Raw genomic sequence first — 25,462 nt, 5'->3', positions numbered from 1 at the left:
AACAAACATTGGGAAAACAAACATTGGGAAAAATATGTCTTATATGCAAATGAGATAAGCTAATCATCTTCATGAAAGGAGAAGTATAATATCATCAAAGGATATGGGATATCAAGAGAGATAGTCTCTGGTTTATTCTTTAAACTTCTGATTATAGGATGTGACATATTTTGAAATGTTTATGTTTATATACTTATTTCATATATATGGTATTCATATACAGCCAGTACACAAGAATATATACAGTTAAGTTTAAGACAGAGACAAGAGTGTGTTGGCACAAGTGTTGTCTCTATTCTTGGTATTGGAGGTATCTGAAAGGTTAAGAAGGTCACAGGAATCTGTGAAGAGACGAGGTGTTAAGAGGAAACTTTAGGCACATACGTTTTTATGAATAAAGGTTAATATTGTGTCTCAGATAAAGAACACAATGATATTTAATAAATGAATGTTTAAAATAAAATAATATCTTATTAAAAAGGAAATAAAGTGATTAAACTTTAGAAAATGTATGATTAAGTATAATATAACACATTCATATAGGAACATATGTTTAGTATAATTGGTGAAAAGTTCTAACTAAAGAATAAATATTGTGATTGTCTATAGAATGGTAATTAATAATCACATTATATTTCAGAGTTATGTTGCAATTTGTCATCACAAGTAAATTACACATATATATTCATACATATAGATATAAAGATATATATGTTGATATATGATGTTTATATAGATTATTGTATCCAAAGTACTATTATCTGATAGTTTGATAAATGTATTGAATATCAATATTTTAATAAGTCAAATATAAATATTGATACAATATAAAGAGAAGTATGATATATAAATGAGTGGTATGGTACACTGTGATATTATAGTTTAGTCAATTGCCTAATTTGGCTTAGTTATTAGGGAAAGAAAACTTATCTTCAATCAAGTCCAAGATTATGATAAAGTTTGATATCAAATGTTAATAAAAAGACTTTAACAGTTACAAGAAGAAGATGTGCGGGAAAAGACAAAATCTGAAGGTATGATGCTATATGCTTAAGCTTATGCCAAGGACTGTGTTTAAAAACTATTACTGGAGTTTGGAACCTTTGATCAGCTGATGATTGGACAGATATAAAGACGTCCTCATCAATGTTTGGTGGAATCCTCTCTATTTCAAGACTTCAAGTTTTTTGGTGAGCAAAAGGGTTGTGAATGATAAAACCCGAATACAGATATTGTGTATCCAAGAGACTGAGATTCCAGGACTGAACCTTACTGACAAGCAGCAGGGATGATGTCAGAATTCACACTTGCCTTGCTTTTGCAGTATTGCTCCAGAAGTGTCACATGATTCTACAGTGACAGGTGGTCAAGGGAATTACCAAAGGAAACTCCTCTACAGTCTATGTCTTGGTAAAGTGAAACATAACATATGGACTTTGCTGTTATATCAATATCTTCACAATATGAACTTTAATGGACAATGTTATAATATCTGCACAACACGGAGGAAATCTAAAGGACTTTAAGTCAAGAACTACATTTGTGGTAATAAGCCTTCTATTATGATGGAAGAAGAGATGACCAGAAGACCAGACGATGAAAGAAGAGCCTTCATCAGGTGTAGGTTAGATAGTGGATCAAATTGGTTTCATCTTTGATCACAGTTTACCATAACATAACATAACATTTATTAATGTCAAAATGTATTGCAAATTGATGAAATTATTGTTACATGGACAATCAATGAAAATTAAGTTCCAGCAAAGAAGAAAGAAGATATAATCTAATTGAATGAATATTGTTGTATGGTATATCTTGAGAGTTCAAACAGATATTTCACTCTCAAAAGGGGGAAATGTTAAATATTATATATTTACAATATTCTCTAGCAGACATGGGGTTAACACTCTACTGACATCATAGTCTTATATTTTGGGTGCATGGGTGCGGTTAGAGTAGACCATTTTAGAAATCTCCTTACATAGCTACAAGATGGAAGGTAACACCCACTCTCATGAATATAAATGAGTAAGAAATACACATGTCTGGGTCTGTCTTTGGGAAGACCAGGGGAAGACCAGGAGGTCTGTCTTTGGGAACACCAGGGTGGGTGGTCCAGGCAGATGGACATCCATGGACGTCGTAACCAGCCCAAGTCCACCAACCAGATGACAAGCATGAACCAAGCTGTAACTACAAGATATCCAGATGATTTAACTTCTCTGAAGATGTAAGCTATTGACATTGACTGATATTTGTATTATTTGGACATTTTCCCTGTTCCTGTGTTTTCCTTCAAGATATTAATAAACCTCTACACTGATTTATAACAAGCTGACTTCTTCCTATCGTGGACAAGGCCAGGTCCGGATATTTAACAGTGGACACAAGTCTCACCGGCAAATACAAGATATTTAACACCTTCCTCTCTGTCCAGGTTGGACGTTCTGACCTGGTACCTCCACCACCTTGAGGATCTAGGAGGCCTCCATAACCCTTCCTCTCTGTCCAGATTGGATCTTCTGACCTGAGACCTCCACCACCTTGAGGATCTAGGAGGCCTCCATGACCCGTTCTCTCTGTCCAGGTTGGATTTTACGACTTGAGACCTCCACCACCTTTAAGATCTAGGAGGCCTCCATAACCCTTCCTCTCTCTCCAGGTTGGATCTTCTGACCTGAGACCTCCACCACCTTGAGGATCTAGGAGGCCTCCATGACCCTTCCTCTCTGTCCAGTTTGGATCTTCTGACCTGAGACCTCCACCACCTTGAGGATCTAGAAGGCCTCCATGATCTTCCTCTCTGTCCAGGTTAGATCTTCTGACCTGGGATCTCCATCACATGGGGGATCTAGGAGGCCTCCATAACCCTTCATCACTGTACAGGTTGGATCTTCTGACCTGGGAGCTCTACCACCTTGAGGATCTAGGAGGCTTCCATGACCCTCCATCTCTGTCCAGTTTGGTTCTTCTGATTCACCTAGCTCAGTATTTTTAATGATGCCCTTGACCTCTAGGACCTTGGACAAATAAAGGTCCCCTAATAGTGGTGTTATATAGCCAAGAACTGGTGGCCACATAGGCATCTGAGTCTAAGTAGGTTACTGCTTCAACTGGCTCCATAACTATCATAGTCTTCAGTAGATAGGGTCACCTCTCCTAAATAAGCAGGATGTGGGTCCACACATGGATTGGTTTATCACCGTAATTCCAGCCCTGGGTATTGTGACCTTTCGATCAGCGTACTTGCCAACTCTACCAGAATGACCAGAAATCTTTAAAGAAATAGTGAGATCTCCTAGACTCCCAGAAGAGTTGTCAAATCTCCTAGGACCATCATTTTATATGGGACTTCTTGCTCATGTCACAAGAAAGCGGTGTTGCTACATCAATAGGGGGCATGGTCATGTCTAAAATAGGAGTGGCCATGGCCGTAGGGGTCTACTGATGTGTGGATGGTGGTGTGGCCTTCAAAGAAAAGCAAACGTTGGCAAATACAGTATGTAGATCTGTGTGGTTCCAAACTTTGTAACTAGATAATAGGTGTTCTGTGGTGAAGTCTTTGTTGAGTTCTGCTCTTCCAACTTGTTGTTTTTAGCCTTAGTACCCTGTTCTTTCTGTTTTTGGGAAAAGTGGGTGTTATGTCACACTACATGTCCACCACCAACACCTACAGTCACCACCAAAGGCTTCAGCTGTTAAACCCTATGGTGATCTGTTGATCGTCACCAAGTTCCTCCTTAGGGAGGGGCTCGTCCAGATAGGACCGCCCCTTTGTAGACTTTTAGTTTTTGGAATTTTTTAGGAGGAGACATGTATTTGTCCACCTGGTCCAGGTTGAAATAAAACTTGGAGCATTCGAGACATTTATCCTAAACCCCCCTGATATTTACTAGAAGCAGATCGAGAATTTCGTGTTTAGACATATTCCCGAGAGACTCATTTCACAGCTTTTAATACAAACCAGAGGAACAGATGGAAGGCAACCCCAAACAACCCCGAAATCTATCTCCACATTACAGATGATAAGAACACCGCAGGAATGCCTCGCGTCTTCTCCACCTTCTCCTCGGTCATTGTTGTGGGTTCTGCAGTCATTTTTTTTACATTTCCTGGAGGAAGTTGTGGGCAGGAAAGTAGCTGAGTAACATATGGTTCACAGATATGGCGGTTCTATAGTGTGCAAAATCTATACGGCTAGGTTTTGTTCGCACTTGCGTCATGGCTTCTGTTTGTAATGGGCCCATATTGACTATGACAGATCCATTTTCACATGGATCGCCATCTGTCATCTCATTGGCTTCCAAATGCTTCGGTTATTCTCATTAGCTGGAAGGGGACAGCGCCGTTCTCTGTGTAGTGGCCGTATTGGGTAGTGCAGTCCAGCTAACCTGCAGTGACTCAGTTTGGCCACTACACAGAGAACGGCGCTATGGCTTCTTGTTCCATTCCCGATTCTGTTAAAGACAACTAATTGATGGTGGTACCGCGTTTCAGACCCCAACAGATCGAGTACCTTTAAGATAGGTCATCAGTGTTTTTAGCCCGCAAAGCCCCTTTAATTCCGTTTCAGGATTATTACTGTGCAAGTTTGATATAGTCTCATATTAACCTCAAAAAATGAAATTGGGAAATGTAATCCTCTGCAAATGGATATTTTTTTTTCTTAACTTAGGAGGATAACATATGGCAGTCACTGTCAGTGCCAAAAAAATACAAGACATCGTGGTCCTGCAAAAAAAAAGCAGATCACGAGACACGTGATCCATCAGTTGATTTATAGCGGACGTGTTCCTCAAGCTGCTATCTCAAAATATTTAGTGGAGAGTGCAATATCCAACATATGTCTGCAATCATCTTCATGTCACTATTCATAGGCTCTGAGTTATAAAGTATCATGTGCGGCTGACTCCGGGGTAAACAAGACACACCCAGCGCGAATGGAACATCTCAAGATCAAGGGCGGCTCCGCTCAACTCTACGTAAACACCCACCATGCACATAGGATTGTGACTCCCTGTCCACCAGTGTTCAGCATTAGCCTCATGTAGAGGTTCTTTGTAGGATTCGAACCCAGGACCCCAATGCTATCCAATGAGCCCCATGTAGTAACCAATCACAGGGCAGTTTACAGACCACCCGCAACAACTCAAATTTTTAATAGCCCCCACACAGTCGGAATTTTCCTCTAGCCCCCAGAGTATAGCTCATTTGGACCTCCGTGTGGCGCCTCTTGGCCTGATTGGCGACGTCATTGGGTGATTGGGCCACCAACGATCATCTGGGCATACGAAGCATCATGTGACCACTAGGCCCCAATCACAGGTCTCAGTGGTGACCCCGGCACCTGATGTCATAAGAAGAGCACCGAATACCGCGAGGAGGCCCAAAAGAGCGGCAGCCATTTTAGTTTGGCATTTCTTCCGTTCCAAAAACGGAACTATTTGGAATATTTTGGTTGAACCCGGCTCAGTATCCCCATCTCTACTCAAATACTGGATTTTCAGAATATCAGGGCTGGTTTTAGGAGGTAGCAATCAGGTCAAATAGTAAAGACTCCCTCCTAAAGATAAGAACCCCAAGAAACTGAAGCCACAAAGATTTTAGCAGTACCATTAAGGAATTGTGGTTTTATGTTTGAAATTGATACAGTAGTTTTATACTGGATATATGAAGATATTACTTCGATATTACTCATTATATGAGCACTATATTGTGGTATTATATGTGCTGTGTGTAGTGGTATTATATACTAGCACTATAAGGAGGTATTACTTGGATACTACACATTATGTGAACATTATGTTGTGGTTTTTATATATGCTGTATGTAGCAGTATTATATGCTAGCACTATAAGGAGATATTACTTGCATACTACTCATTATATGAGCACTATATCGTGGAATCATATGTTCTGTATGTAGCGGTATTATATACTGGCATTATACTGGAGGTATGACTTGGATACTACTCATTATATGAGCATTATGTTGTGGTATTGGATGTGTTGTGTTTAGCAGTATTATATATTATAAGGAGGTATTACTTGGATGCTACTCTTTATACGACCACTATATTGTAGTATTATATGTGCTGTGTATAGCGGTATTATGTACTGGCATTATAAGGAGGTATTACTTGGATGCTACTCATTATTTGAGCACTATATTATAGTATTATATGTGTTGTGTGTAGCGTTATTATATACTGGCATTATAAGGAAGTATTACTTGGATGCTACTCATTATTTGAGCACTATATTATAGTATTTTTTTTTTTATTTTTTTTTTGTTTAATGTAGATTGTGAGCCCCACATAGAGCTCACAATGTACATTTTTCCCTATCAGTATGTCTTTTTGGAATACGGGATGGAAATCCATGCAAACACAGGGAGAACATACAAACTCCTTGCAGATGGTTTTTTGCCCTTGGTGGGATTTGAACACCAGGACTCCAGCGCTGCAAGGCTACAGTGCTAACCACTGAGCCACCGTGTGGCCCCCTATATTATAGTATTATATGTGCTGTATGTAACGGTATTATATACTGACCTTATAAGGAGGTATTACTTGGATGCTACTCTTTATACAACCACAATATTGTAGTATTATATGTGCTGTATGTAGCGGTATTATACTGTAGTATTATATGTGTTGTGTGTAGCGGTATTATATATTGGCATTATAAGGAGGTATTACTTGGATGCTACTCATTATTTGAGTACTATATTATACTATTATATGTGCTGTGTGTAGCGGTATTATATATTGGCACTATATGGAAGTATGATATTATTGAAATTACTAAAAACCTATCACGGCAACCAAGAAGCCTGCCCTTTCTTGTCGCCCAGGACCCCGTTTTCTATAATTGACAATAACCTTCCCTACTCGATGGGTTATATCAATAATTACTATAGTAGTTACTGAGTGTTTCCACCGGGTTCAGGCATGTAAAGTGATTCCGCGGCACGCCTGAATAAAGCGCCATGTCATTGAACGCAGCTCCAACCTAAAATGCTGCGACCATTCCTCAGCCAGAAAATAATTGACAAGAAAACCTAATACTAATCCAATCTAGTTAATGTAAACTAGTCAACCGGTCCATAGAGCAAACATAGACAATGATGGGGTTACTGTGGAAACTGCAAGGGATATGTAGAGCGGTAACCTTATAATTCTGCTCAGGTATTAGAATGAGGCCTCATACATGGCACTTATTGTATGGATACAGAACATGGCGCCCGTAGGTCACTGCAAGCCACCGATTTGTACATGGAATCCATCATACAAAAAAAGTGTTACGTGTTTTATTATGAAGGTCGGTTTTTAAGGTACCCTATGGAAGTAAATTGGACCTGTATTGTCTCCATTCATGTACTGTCCTACAAGGTCTGTACAGGGCCCGAAGTTCAACGCATGACCGTATTTAGTAGCACAAACCTATAGCATGACTTTAATCTGAGCCATGACGCTTATGTGTACGGGCACCTTAAGATCTTTAAGAAGATGGGTGGACAATGTCTTTCTTCTACGACTTGCTCTTACCTCAGTTCTTGAGAGTTCACAGTTGGTGTATCTGTACTACAGTGGCAAGGAGCACATGGCAATCATCAAGTTTGGAATGTTAAGAATACTGGTGGCGAATGGCGGTATGAAACAGAGTTTTGATTTAAAGGGATCCTATCATTAAAACACCATTTTTAGTGACTAACACGTAGGAATAGCCTTAAGAAAAGCTATTCTTCTCTTACCTTTAGATGTCTTCTCTGCGCCGCCATTCGGTAGAAATCCTGGTTTTTGTCCTTATGCAAATAAGTTGTCTCACAGCACTGGGGGCGGGCTCCAGCGCTCAAACAGCACTGGGGGCATCCGCAATGCTTCGAGAGAAATCTCCAGCGATGCCTCCATCTTCTTCAGGAACGTCCTCTTCACGTGTCTTCTTCTGGCGCTGGGGGTCAAACTTCTAGGCCTCGGGCAGAGCCAACTGCGCATGCCCGCGGTCACATGAAAAATGGGACAAACTTCTAGGCCTCGGGCCTTGGGCAGAGTCGACTGCGCATGCCCACAGGCCACAAGAAAATGGCTGCTTACTGTGTAAGCGGCCATTTTTCTTGTGGCCACGGGCATGCGCTGTTGGCTCTGCCCGAGGCCTACAAGTTTCACCGCCTGCGCCAGAAGAAAACGCATGAAGAGGACGTTCCTGAAGAAGATGGAGGCAGCGCTGGAGAGTTCTCTCGCAGCATTGGGGATGCCCCCAGTGCTGTTTGAGCACTGGGGACTGCCCCCAGTGCTGTGAGAGAACTCATTTGCATACTGGTGAAAACCGGGATTTCTATGGAACAGCAGTGCGGAGAAGACATCTAAAGTTAGGAGAAGAATAGCCTTTCCCTTTCTTAAGGCTATTCCTATGTGTTAGGGACAAAAAATTCGATTTGAATGATAGGATCCCTTTAAGTTACACCTCACACAAAATAAATACAGAAAAATTCCTTAAAAATTATCCTCTGGTCACTTTAAGAAATTCATAAGACATAGTAAGAATACTGGGTGCCCTCCTTTCTGATCCTTGTAGCCCAGTTGATCAGATTTTATCTGTATAATGACCCCCAGCTTCTCCGACTACTCTATACGTCTATACGTCGTATGTATATTCATCCATGAACAGGGGGCGTGGCTCAGACTACCCTCCACACACTGTGCTTTGGTAATAGTAGTCTAAAGCTCACCCACTCCCTATATTATGAACCTAATAAGAACCCAATTGTTCAATGGAAATAAAGTTATTTGTAGTGCTATACAACCTCCAAAAAGAAAGAGTCCGCTTTGGAGTTGCGACAACCGGTAGACATTTCGCGTAGGAATAAAACAAATATAATAAACTAGTGGACTATCTCAATGTAAGCAAATTAATAGAATCTACAGGATCCCCGCCGGTGATGCAAAACCCGTCTCCGAACTTTATTTTGTATTGCAGAGAATGTCGAAACGGGCAACGTTTCAAAGAAGGAGAATGAAGCATAAAGGAGAGGGCTGGAGTCTGAGGGAAGAGCTACAAATACAAACAAAAACAAGCCGTGCCCGAGAGAGCGCCCAGGCGGTGGCGAGGCGATCTCTGGGCCGTATTGCGCAGCACACAATTAACTGATTCATTTCCAGGGGGATGTATGGTAGCAATTAATTTGCAGACTGGAAAAGGGCAAAGAGCCAAACACACTTATGAAAAATTGCAAGTGCCAAACTTTGGGGCTCGAAGCGCCAGTTCACCTTTCATGTATAAATATGAAATGAATACAAATGTCGTAACTTTGTAAACACAATCTATTTCTTAGAATGTGCGGAATGTCACTTACAGCCTTGCACCCCTTTATGGGTGATCATACAAAACAGTAGAGTTCTTAAAGTGATACTCTAAGCAAAATGTATGTTATGCCTTGGGCAAGATGTGCGTGGGTGGGGTAAACAGAGGGAGTATCCCATTGGTGTACTCTAACGCTCTGAATAATGTACCACCCCCTCTGAACCTGTTCCTTTAAAGGGAGTGTCACCAATTATACCCCGCATATAAATAGGTTAGGGTCGCCTGAATCACATTGTGAATCTCTGCCTCCTTGCCGAAATATCACTATTTTTGTCTATATGAAAATGAGCTCTTTAGAGCAACGAGGGTGTGGTTTTCTGTTTGGAAAAATGGTTAATATAATAGTGATATAATGGCAATGAAGGTAACCAAGGGAAGAAAAACACTGTATGATTCAGGTGACACTAACCTATCTATCTGCAGGACTGGGGTGATATGCTGCTTCTGGTGACAGTAACCTATCTATCTGCAGGGCTGGGGTGATATGCTGGTTCTGGTGTCACTAACCTATCTATCTGCAGGGCTGGGGTGATATGCTGGGTCTGGTGACAGTAACCTATCTATCTGCAGGACTGGGGTGATATGCTGCTTCTGGTGACAGTAACCTATCTATCTGCAGGGCTGGGGTGATATGCTGGTTCTGGTGTCACTAACCTATCTATCTGCAGGGCTGGGGTGATATGCTGGGTCTGGTGACAGTAACCTATCTATCTGCAGGGCTGGGGTGATATGCTGGTTCTGGTGACACTAACCTATCTATCTGCAGGGCTGGGGTGATATACTGGTTCTGGTGACACTAACCTATCTATCTGCAGGACTGGGGTGATATACTGGTTCTGGTGGCAGTAACCTATCTATCTGCAGGACTGAGGAGATATGCTGGTTCTGGTGACAGTAACCTATCTATCTGCAGGGCTGGGGTGATATGCTGGGTCTGGTGACAGTAACCTATCTATCTGCAGGGCTGGGGTGATATGCTGGTTCTGGTGACAGTAACCTATCTATCTGCAGGGCTGGGGTGATATGCTGGTTCTGGTGACACTAACCTATCTATCTGCAGGGCTGGGGTGATATACTGGTTCTGGTGACACTAACCTATCTATCTGCAGGACTGGGGTGATATACTGGTTCTGGTGGCAGTAACCTATCTATCTGCAGGGCTGGGGTGATATGCTGGTTCTGGTGACACTAACCTATCTATCTGCAGGGCTGGGGTGATATGCTGGTTCTGGTGACACTAACCTATCTATCTGCAGGACTGGGGTGATATACTGGTTCTGGTGACAGTAACCTATCTATCTGCAGGGCTGGGGTGATATGCTGGGTCTGGTGACAGTAACCTATCTATCTGCAGGGCTGGGGTGATATGCTGGTTCTGGTGACACTAACCTATCTATCTGCAGGGCTGGGGTGATATACTGGTTCTGGTGACACTAACCTATCTATCTGCAGGACTGGGGTGATATACTGGTTCTGGTGACAGTAACCTATCTATCTGCAGGGCTGGGGTGATATGTTGGCTCTGGTGACAGTAACCTATCTATCTGCAGGGCTGGGGTGATATACTGGTTCTGGTGACACTAACCTATCTATCTGCAGGGCTGGGGTGATATGCTGGTTCTGGTGACACTAACCTATCTATCTGCAGGGCTGGGGTGATATGCTGGTTCTGGTGACAGTAACCTATCTATCTGCAGGGCTGGGGTGATATGCTGGTTCTGGTGACAGTAACCTATCTATCTGCAGGGCTGGGGTGATATGCTGGTTCTGGTGACAGTAACCTATCTATCTGCAGGGCTGGGGTGATATGCTGGTTCAGCTGACAGACTCCCTTTAATACCTTCAAAACTACAATGTTCAGCCTTGATGGAATTTCTATCTATTCCCCCTTCGCTCAATGTTTTATTTTCTTGGCAGATTCTTTTTTTCTCTGCTGGATTATTCCAGGAAAAGATGTTGCTTAATGTTATGAAGGAGGCCAGCGCAGCGGCGGGGGTGAGGAGAGTGGCATTACCCCATACAACATTCTGCTTCTGAGGTCTTCCCGGAATATTTAGTACGGATTAGAGATCTATAGGAGGAATGGGAAGAACCCTTTCCCTTCTGATATAAAGTCAGGGGCCTCCCACGCGTTTTATTGAATGTAGGTGTAACTGTGTGCGCACCCTCTAATTCAATATTCAGCTGTGATACAGCCGCAACCTCACATCCCCACAGCAGGACCAGGGAGCCTACGTGCCTGGATCTGCTATTTATTAGCCTGCAGAAGAGAAATGAGATTCAGCCAGCAATCTCTGCAGTATTGAGTAAGATTCCAGATCCACACGGGCAGAGGAAAGCTGGAAAAGTCTCCTCTTATGGAGGATAATAATAAGAACACATAGGCGACTGGTCACAGGCACTGCAGCGCTGCAGGGTCCTGCTAGAAAATAGGTGCAAAGGTAGATCCAAAATGATACATATCATAGACATAGAGGAAAGCTATGGGCCCTGGGAAAGAGGGGCCCGGTAATGGCTGATCCCATCATGTTGCTATTTGTTCATGAGAATCTGTTCAGGACTTCTCCTCTCAGGGGAAACTGGATTAAAGCAAGCAAAGGGATTGGGAACCGGCCCAAGGGTCATGGAAAGGGAATAAAGAAGGAAAAACATTGTCTGTGCTATCTGCTAGAAAGAACATGGAGTCTGATCTGTAGGCAACATATAGAGTATTATAGATCAGATAGATAGAGAGATGGATATGTAGATAGAGAGAGAGAGAGAGAGAGAGAGAGACATAGATAGATAGATAGATAGATAGATAGATAGATAGATAGGAGATAGATAGGAGATAGATAGGAGATAGATAGGAGATAGATAGGAGATAGATAGGAGATAGATAGTTTATAGATAGATAGATAGATAGATAGATAGATGATAGATAGATAGATAGATAGATAGATAGATAGATAGATGATAGATAGATGATAGATAGATAGATAGATAGATAGATAGATAGATAGATAGATAGATAGATAGTCAGAGAGAAAAGGAAAGAAAATAGATGAATAAAGATAAACAGACATAGATAGACAAATGGTTCTATTATAGATATATAGACAACTAGATACATAGAAAGAAAAATAACATATTTGAACAGCTCACATACAAAGGGAGACGGATGGGTAAATAGATATGAGAGAGATAAAAGGAAAGAAGAAAGAAAAATATGTAAGGCTAAACAGACATAGACAAATGGTTATACTATAGATTATATAGATGGATAAGCAACTAGAAAGAAAGGATAGATAGATAGATAGATAGATAGATAGATAGATAGATAGATAGATAGATAGATAGATAGGAGATAGATAGATAGATAGATAGATAGATAGATAGGAGATAGATAGATAGATAGATAGATAGATAGATAGATAGATAATTGATGATAGATAGGAGATAGATAGATAGATAGATAGATAGATAGATAGATAGATAGATAGATAGATAGATAGATAGGAGATAGATAGATAGATAGATAGATAGGAGATAGATAGATAGATAGATAGATAGATAGATAGATAGATAATTGATGATAGATAGGAGATAGATAGATAGATAGATAGATAGATAGATAGATAGATAGATAGATAGATAGGAGATAGATAGATAGATAGATAGATAGGAGATAGATAGATAGATAGATAGATAGATAGATAGATAGATAGGAGATAGATAGATAGATAGATAGATAGATAGATAGATAATTGATGATAGATAGGAGATAGATAGATAGATAGATAGATAGATAGATAGATAGGAGATAGATAGATAGATAGATAGATAGGAGATAGATAGATAGATAGATAGATAGATAGATAGATAGATAGATAGATAGATAGATAGGAGATAGATAGATAGATAGATAGATAGATAGATAGATAGATAATTGATGATAGATAGGAGATAGATAGATAGATAGATAGATAGATAGATAGATAGATAGATAGATAGATAGATATGAGCAAATAGAGATATATAGCTAGATGGTAATATTTAAATGGATAACATACAAATTGAAACAGATAGATAAGTAGATACAACTAGATAGATAGGAATGTAAAGATTGAGAGTCCTCAGTAGTGGATACCTTTTTTAATGGTTAACAAAAATGATGACAGATCTATCTAATTTAGATAGATAGATAGATAGATAGATAGATAGATAGATAGATAGGAGATAGATGATAGATAGATAGATAGATAGATAGATAGATAGATAGATAGATAGATAGATAGGAGATAGATGATAGATAGATAGATAGATAGATAGATAGATACTGATAGATAGATAGATAGATAGATAGATAGATAGATAGATAGATAGATAGATAGATAGATAGGAGATAGATAGATAGATAGATAGATAGGAGATAGATAGATAGATAGATAGATAGGAGATAGATAGATAGATAGATAGATAGATAGATAGATAGGAGATAGATAGATAGATAGATAGATAGGAGATAGATGATAGATAGATAGATAGATAGATAGATACTCGTAGATAGATAGATAGATAGATAGATAGATAGATAGATAGATGATAGATAGATAGCTAGACAGATAGATACTCGTAGGTAGATAGATAGATAGATAGATAGATAGATAGATAGATAGATAGATACTGATAGATAGATAGATAGATAGATACGAGTGATAGATAGATAGATAGATAGATAGATAGATAGATACTCGTAGATAGATAGATAGATAGATAGATGATAGATAGATAGATGATAGATAGATAGATAGATAGATACTTGTAGATAGATAGATAGATAGATAGATACTGATAGATAGATAGATAGATAGATAGATAGATACTCGTAGATAGATAGATAGATAGATAGATAGATAGATGATAGATAGATAGATGATAGATAGATAGATAGATAGATACTTGTAGATAGATAGATAGATAGATACTGATAGATAGATAGATAGATAGATAGATAGATAGATAGATACGAGTGATAGATAGATAGGCAGAGAAAGAAAGAAAAGATAATAGGCAAATGAATAAAGATAAAGAGACATAAATAGACACATAGTTACATTATAGATTTATAGACAACTAGATATAGATGGAAAGAAAGATATATAATATTCAGTTTAACACAATTTTTCCGTCACTTGGCATTAACCATTTCCCGCCCTCCTGTGCGGCCTTGTCCCTGCGGTAATTGGTAGTGTAATAGATATTGCATCTTGAGCAGACGTGCCATTTCCTCATCCTCTTGCATTCTGCTCCTGACTGCAGGTGATGATAGATGTGCGCTGGAATGTTCTCAATTTAATGTGCATGATACTACAGTCAATACCTTGACAGGTCCTGTCAGACACAAGTTATTTTGAGAGGCGACGCTGCGGCAGTATTCTGATCATGGTCAATCACAGAGCCATTTTGTGATGTCGGAGGCAGGCAGATCTGATTTTACAGCAGATGAAACGACATGTGACTGCGGAGATCACAGCACAGCTCAGGATTGTACAATTCCTCCAATATCTTTCCTCGTGTTGATATAGATGCTGCTGGCAGGACACATATTTACAGCCCGGCTCTCCTCTAGGGAACCTTCAAGGATTTGTGATAGAACTGCATGTATAGCAATTCCATAATCTAGACATCTATGCCAGCAATCCTTCACGAGGGTAGGGTGGAGGATGCAAGATTATATGGCTGCTTGTAATACCACACCTTGCCTGTAGTGGCCACTGCAGGGAAATTGAGCAGCATAAACTGTGCCGATCACTTGATCTTGCATTAAAGGGGTTGTCAAACTCTTTAAAAAAGCATCTTATTGACAATTACTATAACTCTCATTGGGGTTTCTACCCAGTTTGGGGAATTTAACATTACAGATGTATAAGAAGGCCAATTTAACTTACAAGACCCTAGGAAACTTGTTTCATATTTGTTTGTACCACACATTGGATCCCACAAAATTGGATAGAAAACAGATAGAAGTCAGATAAATAAGGTAGAACATAAATGTAAATTAGCATGACTGTTCATCAAGAGCTTCAAGGATTAGGTTTCCAAGACCAAGCTGCCCACATAATCCTGAGCTCATCCTAACCAGTGCCAGGAGGCGACCGGAGTGTTGTAAAGCACTACTTTGTGGCAACAGATGGGAGGGGGGGCCTTCCTGTTTCCATCTTATACTGTGCCCCATGGAAAAAGTAATAAAAAAATATGGCTTGCCAAGTTTAGTGTGATTGGATTTGATTGGTCCTCGTAAAGTTCTGACCTCAACCCTATAAACTCCCCTTGGACTGAACTCTACCACTAAAGACCCCCATACATCTAAAAAGATGGCTAAATATGCTGAATGTTGTGGGAATAGTTGACTAGCATATGTGTATGGGGCATCCTGACTACGCCCCAAGAGGTGATGTCAAGGAAGGATTGGGCATGTTGACCTATATGTCCTCAGGGTAGGTATCTACTGATCATGCATGCTCAGCTGACCCAAGTGTTCATGTGTATGGGACTTTCTTATGGTATCATGGCCAAGTCCTTGAAGGTATGGCCTAAGGTCCTTCCTACAAGACTGGAGGCCCAAAAGGTTGATGAGCTCAGTGGGCCTTGGTGCACAAGGAGGGCCAATGGTTCCTTTTCCATGTAAGAAGACATACATGGCACTTGGTAAATGTGGAACCAAGTGTTGCATAGGGGCCAAGGAACATCAAGTGAGGCCTGTTGAAGAGCATCATCTGATTGTCCATGGTTTTGCAGCAGAATCTCAAAGCAGCTCACTTGGGTGTGGTCTTTACATGTGCAGAGATGTGAAGACCCAGACCAAATCCACCTCAATTTTAGCAGCAATTTCCTACGTGTGAACCTGCCCCAATAAATTCCACGGCTTCAGTTCTCTCATAAGCCCCAATTGCACATTGCGATAAGTCGTGTTTAATGTGTGCACACATTTATGGGGCTTTGCAAAAATCATCACCCCCGAGCCATCTTCTTAATTCACTGCAAGATATATAGCGAGTCTACATTCTGCATCATACATCACAGTCTTCTAAGAACAGAGAGCCAACATGAAGGCCTGAAATCCCCCTATGTGTATCTGTCTTAGTTAGCTTTGATAAGTCGCCAGCGAGAAACGATAAAACATATAGCGCTTGCTGTGTTCCCAATGGAAATCACGCTTCCCGCTTTTTATTTAGTTGCAAAAAAAGAGAGCGTAGCGGGGAATTCTGCCTGTTCAGAGGTCAATGTAGATCAGATAGACCAGGGAAAATTATGTTACGAGCGGATGAGGCCTGGCAAGCGGGAAAGGCAATGATAAATCACCTGATGTGTGGCGAGCCGTGTGTCTACATATGATTACAAGACGGTTTTGCAGGTCGACCCATCGGACAGATCCTATTATTGTTAGCAGCAGAGGGGCGCTTTTTTTACCCATTTTCCACTGGTTAATCCATTTGCGCCGGTTTGCTGAATCACATGCTGCTTTCTGAATAACATTGACCCAGATCGTCCTGTACGATACAGCGTTTTACTGGCACAACCCATAAACAACCCCGGCGTCCTACTGTGTTTAATTTAATCTCGCACAAGGCTGAAGTAAATGGGAAGATTAAAAAATATATCAGATAAAAGGCTGTCGGAACAGGTGGATTCCTGCTATAGTCACTTTGTAATGATGACCTCTGGGGTGCCCAAACTTCTCATATATACCGGTATATTTTTTTACTTCAAATCTGACCCATTGTTTATCATTGTAACTGAATTGATTATTAAAGGGGAACTTTCATCACCTCCACCAGATCTTATTCTTTGCATCCTTCAATAGGCCCCACTCCACTGATTCCAGCGCAGTTGGAATTTTTTCTCTAGCCCCTACTGTTCCTGAAAAATTGTCACTGGTAGTTATAGCCTTATCAGACTCTCTTACTGCTAGGTGGGCGGTCCCATCTAGTGTAGACAGTCAGGGACCGCCCACCAGACAGTAGAGAGCCTAATTAGTCTTTTAGTTGCTGATTTCTCAGGAACCGTAGGGGCTGGAAAAAAAATTCCAACTGTGTCGGAATCAGTGGAACAACACGTACTGAACAGTGAAAAGAGTTGGGGTTGGTGAAAGGTCCCCTTTAAAGGTTTTTTCCAGGGCTATGATGTTGATCACCTTTAGGATATGCCATCAGTAATAAAAAATTACTATAGCATGTGTACAAGGACTGAGGCCTTCTCACTGCTCACCAAGCACAGTGCCATACATTCTATAGTGGCTGTGCTTGGTATTGCAGCTCTTCCTTATTCATTTCAATGGAACTGAGCTGCAACATTGTCTTGTGACCAATGGTCATGATGTCACTGGACTGATAGAGGAAGTAGAGCTCATTCATAACTGATCGGTAGAGGTCCACGGTGTTGGACTTTACTGATCTAGTATTGATGATTTACTCTAAGGATAGGTTATCAATATCCTAGAAAGCCTCTTAAGGTATACAGAGGAAATGTGTCTCATCTATAAAAACTACTGACAGATATTTTGTATATACCGCTCTATGGCCGTTTTAATAGTTCATATGTGATAATAAGTTTGACAAAGTTCAATTGGCTAACCGGGGTCAGTTACCACAGAGACCGTCACATTATATTATTATATTCACACTAACCAATTGACTTCTTATGGTTTTCATGGTAGCCAGTTATAACTACTATGTGCCGCGGTATTAAAGGCCACCATCAGGGTGCTTTCGAGAAGGCGTAATGACTAACATCATAAGACGAGGGGTTATTCTTCTAGCACCATTTTGATATATGACCGTGTGGTGTATACCATAGAGGTAGGCCCGCAAAATCTATAGGGGACCAATCCAAGTCTTTAATGGATGGCGTCCTAGGTGGTTGCCAACTCTCTTGAAACATCTGCCAAATTCCTGAATAGATGGAAGGCCTTCCAGAATCCGGGCAGAACACTCCTGCACCCCCAGGCTCTCTCTGTCATTTTACATAGGGTCAGGGTACCTTGGCTTGTCCACTGCACAACAATGGGCGTGCCAACAAACAAATAGCTTATTGGGCGGGGGGTCTTGGGTATTGGAAACCCAACGGATGGATCTTTTACCGATAACCTATCCTTTAATGTGGGAGACAGGGGACAATAGGGTGGCGTGGCTTGGTTGTAAAGGGGATTTGAAAAATGGTGGTGGTGAAGCTCTAGCGCCACCCTCTCCCCTCACCCACCCCTCAAAACAACAGAATTATACTCTGCGCATCCACTTTAGTACATAAGACAGCGGAAGAAAAGAAATATATGAAAACATCTTAGGACATTTGAACAAGTACTTATACGCTGTATACCTGCTGTATACACTTATGGAATGCATGACAGATGAATGATGGCCGATGGGGAAGCAACTAAGTCGTATATAAATATATAGGTATATAGTCTTGATAGGTAAGTAGTTGCGGTTATTGACTCCCAGTGGAGTGGGTCCTCAAGCACAGGTCCTGAAGACAGAGCACAAAGGACCGGTTATGTTTAGGCTTTCCTCGTTTTTCTAATGGAAATACTTACCCAAGTCTTTTATGATCTGTCTTCAAGCCTTATACTATTGTATACTATAGGTGCATTTTTTTTTTATTACTAATTTTTAGGATTTTTTTTAGATATTTTTTTTTTTTTTACCCTCTGCTAAAAATCAATTTTGCGTAACAGTGACAGGTTCATTCATCTCTGTAGCATTGCCATAATTACACCGGACTATGATAAATTGCATATATCGTAGTTACCATGGCTGTCTCCCACGGAAAACGTTAGCTGCAGAAGACAGGAGGGAGAGGGGAGAGGAAGAAAGACTGGTACTTACTGAGCTCTGCAATACTTCCCACACGTGTGGCAAGCAAAGACTGCTCTATAGTCCTCAGTTCTGATTGGCTAAACATCTGTACATCACCTGGTTTATTTGGTCTTTGGTGATCTCTATGGAGGTTCAAACTGTCTGGAAGGCAGAGGACTCCTGAAAATACAAAACCAAAAGAAATAAGATGGCTGCGCTCTTACCCTTACAAGAAAAAGCTATTTATGGTTAAGGGTTGGCTTATGACGCAGTGACCATTGGAGAGACACTGTTCCTGATGAACCGAGCAACCCAAGAACACGTGTCTTTGAAGGCCTCTACCGTAACCTGCATCCAGTGTTGGACTGGCCCACCAAAGTACCTTTTTGAGGATCCTCCGGTAGGCCCAGGCTCTAATATAGTAATGGTCCAGCCAAATTCGAAGGGTGCTATGGTCTGTTGCCTAGGAATCGTTATCTGGTAGGCCCAAGGAACCTCAGTCCGACACTGTCTGCATGACTCTTCCCGTACTCTCCACGCTGCTCGGTTTAGGAAGAACATTGCTCAGAAACAATGCACATTTGTTAATATGGCATATACACATGCAGCAGAGCTGAATTTGGCATGTAACACATTTTGGGTGCCTAGGATAAGATGATAGTAAAATTTGTAGGTTGCGCTGACAAACTCAGCCCAGTTACATCTGCCAAACCACTACATATCTCTTCAATTCCTTGTAAGGAGGACCTATCACCACCTCCATCTCTTCACCTCCTTAAGTAGGTGCTGTTCCTCTGATTCCGGTGCAGTTGGAATTTTTTTTCTAGCCCCTACCGTTCCCGAGTAATCATTCTTGTTCATCTCCGCACAATTACGCTCTTTGTAGTCAGGTGGGCGGTCCTTGATAGGAGATGAAAGAAAGAGACTGCCCACCGGAGAGCAGAGAGCATAATTGTGATGAAATTAACAGTAATGATTGCTCGAGAACGGTACGAGCTAGAGAAAAAATTCCAACTGTGCTGGAATCAGTGGAGCAGGGGCTAGTGAAGGATGGGAAGAGTCAGAGCTGATGGAGGTGGTGAAAAGTCCCCTTTATAAAGCGTTGAAGAAATCCCCCCACTTTTTTACTTGTAACTGTCACCAAATAACCTGTCACCACTGCACTGTCCTTGAGATTAGGGCATTTTACAGACGTGAATGCTGAACCATTGGACACGACTGTACTCATTAATCAACCTACCGATGGAAGCAAATGAGAATATGTTGTGACCGACCTCCCCAGAGAGACCTTCAGCAACACTTACACAACACCTTAAGATATTTTTTTATACTTTGGCTCCTTGCAAGGTTTTCTAAGCACATAGTTACCCACCACCTGGCCCTAAACCAGATTTAGCGCCCAATTATAGGTGGGTTTTCTATATATCCTTGCCTATTTTGGTGTGGATTATGCCCGACATGCCTGATTTGATTCTGAAAATTGATGATAGTCCTGGCACATACACCACAGTTGGCAAGTCCCACTTGTAATGGCTCAGTATGGAGGCACAGAGTCCCTATAGACAGAGTCCCTGTCTTATACCTCCATTTTTCTTAGGGGATAACTTAAGGGGTGCAGAGGGTGTGGTCACACCTGGACCCAGGAACCTTAGTGGGCCCATAACGTGTCTCTTCCATATGTGATTAGACCAATAGTATAAACAATACTTTTAGTTGATTTTGCATTGGGGCCCAAAAATGTCATGATATGCCACTGAGTACAGATGATACGGTATAGCCCATAGTGGGCTATTGGCACTGAATGAGAGACCGTATTACATGGATCGGTAATACATCCATTTGTGGGGGTCTGTGAGGGGTTCTACTGGTGCCTATTTTATGTAGTGCCATACAGTGTCCAAATAAGATTTCCATAAGGCACCCAAATAACACTATACAGTCAATGTGCAACTATGGGTGCAAGTGGCCCCAATCACTAGTAATGGATTCTTATTGGTGGCCCCTAGTAGATCAGTAAAGCCAACTGTGGTGCTATGCTTGATGCCCCTGACTCCCCCTTTGTAAAATCAAGGGCTTCTTTAAAAAAAAAGCCAGCAAGGAGTTAAAACCAAATCCGACATAAATTAAAGCATAAGGAATTCCTCAGCCTCTCACTGTGACATGAATCAATGTTTACCCACAATGCTGATCACATAATATAGCTGATTACATATGATCCGGCTGTGTGCAAGCAATAACCTGCGAGCAAGCAAAAGAAAAGCGAAAAAAAAGCTCAATGTGAATGGTGCGGCAGGGTAGGGGAGCACAAATATACACACATAATACACATTGTGCAAGACAGGGACAACAGACATGATATGTATTGTGAACTTTCATGATCAGTGTTATGTATTCTACCAATGAATCACTGTGATCGTCGCCTTCTCTAGAGATCGCAGCGTAAACTCTCTACAGTGGCCACTGCAGGTCAAATGTGGTATTACATGGTGCTCTTTCAAATGAATGGGCTCAGTCCTCCAGAGCAGTAACTGACCCCCTCTATGATGACAATATGACATCTTTATTTTAAGGAAAAAGATTTAGGATATTAATGGGCACTGTGTAATCCTTAAAGAGAATCTATCAGGTCCAAAATGCTTCCCAAACTGATAATGGTGCTGAGTAGGGAGTCAGGACGTTTGGTAGCAGTGGAAACATACCTTGTAGGCAAGAGCACTGGGTTATGGAGCCCGGGTGCCAGATTTGCCTACAGACAGTCACAGCAGAGGCTAATAATGGTATGGCTTGCAGCTGTCTGTACACAACTCTGGCATATCCATATACAGATGATTATTTCTGCATTATTTTAGGGGTTTATGAGCACTGAGCTATGTATTTGTCCTAACATAACACTATTACTGGTTTAGGAGGCATTTTGGAAGTCTTAAGACTTCCTTTAATTTCCCTTGGGGAGGGGCTGCAAGTAAATGGAACGAAGGATTATGAAGATAAGCTTTTTTCCCTTAGTCCTAACAGCGGCACAAGACCAGATTGTGCCGCTGGTAGGACGACAAGGAACGAAGGATTATGAAGATAATCTTGTTTCCCTAAATCCTAACAGCGGCACAAGACCATAGGACGACAGGGAACGCTTATTAGACCTTCTAGACCGATATGGTCTCTGGGGGTCCAAGAAGGTGGACACTTTGTCAACTTATTGATGGACCCTTGTAAGGTCCTATTGAATCACCCAATAGCCCTTATTTTATGGCCAAAGATGCAAATCCATGTATATATGAGTATTGAATCAAATTTTTAGTAAAAAATATTTGCTTCAGTCAAGGCAATGATAATCCAGACCCCACGCCATTCCTAAAAAAACAGATTAGCCCTCCAGAACAAAGGACTTTCCCAGTTATAAAAATATCAAGAAATAACAAAAAGAAACAAAACCAAAAGGAAAAGCTTCATGTTACTAAACACAAAGTCACATCAATGATAGATTATTATATGTAATCCCCTTTAATATACCCCTCCAAGGTCTATTATGGACCATCTGACAGTAACCTATGAGAAGTGAGGATCCAGTACTATACACCTGCTGACAATGATGAATGGTCCCTCTCCAACAAAAAACGAGACACACCCTAAGACTTTGAAAGCAACTATCTAGTTTAGCAGAGTAAAAGCTTTGAACTATTTGGTCTCTTTAATAAATGTCTGCGTTAACACTTGGCTGACCCCTGTTATTGTGTATTGTGGGTAATTATTTTTTATATATTTTTTGCTTTTTATAATAGAGAGCGTAGAACATCATGGCTCCTAAAAAAAATACAACTTAAAGGGGGCTTTCCACCATCTACAGCCTAGTTTTATACTTTAATAGGCCTAGCTCCACTGATTCTGGCAGAGTTGGAATTATATCTCTAGCCCCCGCCGTTCCTGAGCAGTCAGTGAGGTTAGTTTTGGTGCCTAATGCGCTAACTAGACTCTCTAATATCAAATGGGTGGTGTCAGACAGGAGCAAGCAAGGGGGTGTTACTCAGAGCTCCAATCAGTGGCTGACAGCATCAGAACTCACAATCATGCCCCCTGCCTGTTCCTGACAGACTCCGCCCATCAGACATTAGGAAGTCTAGTTACATTTCAGGCAGCAAAACTAACAGCAGTGATTGCTCAGGATCGGTGGGGACTACAGAAAAAATTCCAAGTGCATCAGAATCAGTGGAGCTGTATCTACATGAATGAAATGATCTGGAGTTGATGAAAGGTCATGTTTAACAAGGGTGTAGCTATAGGGGGTGTGGATAAAGAGACTCTTCTACTTTCTCTCCTAGATTAAAGAGGTATTCTAGTAACACTTGGTTACCCACTATCTAAAGGATAGAGGATAATTTGCTGATTGTTGGAGTCCCAGTGGTCTGATCCCCACCAATCACTGGGATAGTTTGATTGGGGCGGCAGGTCAGGCAGCCCACACCATCCCATGCTGCTCGACCTGCTGCTCCATTCAAAGGATCAGGGGTAACTTCATATTACTGGAATACCCCTTTAATTCCATAGCCGCAACCCTACACTTTTTATAGGCCCTATTAAATGGGCCAATGATTGGAGAAATTTCAGATCCCGATAATTGGCCGGCCTTTCAATGCTTCCAGTAATCCGCCCGCCTTTGTGCAGTATAGTAAAATATTATAATTCGTGGGCAGTACATGGCCCAATATAAATATGGATATACTGCCAACAAACAATGAACGTGTATGGGGGACTAATGGTCGCTTTAGTTCATGGCTCTGTTTAAAAGCTCCCATAGACTTGTTATAGTGTCAATCCTCGTGAATCGCCTGTCCACAGATTGTGTGCAGTATTACAACACAGTTCCATTGACTTCCATGGTGCTGAGCTGTAATACCACTCATAACCCAGATGTGGCGCTGTTTCTGGAGGAAAGCAGCCCTGTACTGCTCCTTTCAATACCGACTTTGCCGTATTAATAATCTAGAACATTCTCTCCTTTGGATTTTCATCCTAAAAAATAAGATGCGAAATCTTATAAATCAGCCAAGGACAGAATGTTTCTGAATCTCCCAGAGATACAATCGAGGAACTTCCTTAAGCAATCTATAACATCTCTCTATTAATCACTGTTATCTGGAAGACATCCACCTATTTTATTTTAGACGTGCGGAGGACTGAATGACGGCAAACAGGATGCATTCATGTGCTACAAAAAAATATACCGCCTCCTCAATCTCTCCCCGATTCCTTCCAAGAATAGTCCTGACTGTATCCTGCCGGCTAAGACTGCCAAAGAGAATGGAATCATTCTACTTACAGTTACATAGTAATGACTGGATATTACTGATACCCCCCTGGTGGGCAGTCCGAGAGACACCTACCTATCTGCCATGTACAGGCAGTTACAGGTCTGTGCCATAATGGGTGGGAGAGGTCAGGACTGGAGTACTCGAGAATGCAATGGACTCATAACCAATGTATTTTAATTTTATTTATTATTTTTATTTGATATATTATGTGTTTATTTGTTATTATATTATTTATTGTCATCCGCCGATCGGTTCAGCAGTTCCCCACCGATCAATCGGTTATTTGGTGGGCGGTGCCAGACTTTCTGCTCCAGCCCAGGACCGCCCACCAGACGGTAGACAGCCTAACATATTGGGTGCCGGAGATAACAGAAATAATTGCTCAGGAATGGTGGGAGCAATAGAAATAATTCCAATTGTGCTGGAATCAGTAGATGAGGGCCTCTGGAAGGACACAAGGAGTTGGAGGTGGTGAAAGGTCCCTTTTAAATCTAGGTCTATGAAGGGGATTTGGATCTTTGTCTCAATCAAAGCGCCAACTGCTATAACTATAATGTATTAAACTGATCGGCCCAGAATATTGGAACATGAAGGATAAAAGGTGGAGATTGACAACCATGGACATGATAATGGCTGTCACCTGTAGAAATCCAGACCAGGGCAATGGCAGAATAGACAATGTCCACAAACCAGGATGGCCACAACAATCCACCGTCATATCTCATGCTTGGACAAAATTGTATCCGCTGAAGTTCTCGACACGATGGATCCGATGGCTTTTGACACCGATGTAACAGAATTATTTAGGGTTAGTGGAAACCTGCTGTTGTGGCAAAACGGTTCCACAAAACAGACCATATTATCTGATGGGTCATAGAAACACTGGGGTCATAATGGCCATCATACTCCTACAGGCTGGTACATGATAGATACCTAGAATCATCCAGTGTCTGCCAAA

At 41.2% G+C, this 25,462-nt stretch overlaps 1 protein-coding gene across 2 annotated transcripts in view; it reads right to left on the bottom strand.

The window, feature by feature from the left end:
• Positions 1 to 25,462, bottom strand: part of ABTB3 (ankyrin repeat and BTB domain containing 3) — a 145,462-nt gene that overhangs the window by 47,387 nt on the left and 72,613 nt on the right. Inside the window, exon 2 of one of the 2 annotated variants that reach the window (XM_075275074.1) lies at positions 19,229 to 19,378. The exons of the other annotated variant lie outside the window; for it this stretch is intronic. Coding sequence (XP_075131175.1) covers positions 19,229 to 19,378 — 150 coding nt within the window. The remainder of the gene's footprint in view (positions 1 to 19,228; positions 19,379 to 25,462) is intronic. 2 annotated transcript variants of the gene reach the window in all.

This window comes from Leptodactylus fuscus, chromosome 5 (genome assembly GCF_031893055.1).
Source record: "Leptodactylus fuscus isolate aLepFus1 chromosome 5, aLepFus1.hap2, whole genome shotgun sequence".
NCBI lineage: Eukaryota > Metazoa > Chordata > Amphibia > Anura > Leptodactylidae > Leptodactylus > Leptodactylus fuscus.
Note: the sequence above shows the minus strand (reverse complement) of the source record. Positions and strands in the feature narration are given on the sequence as shown.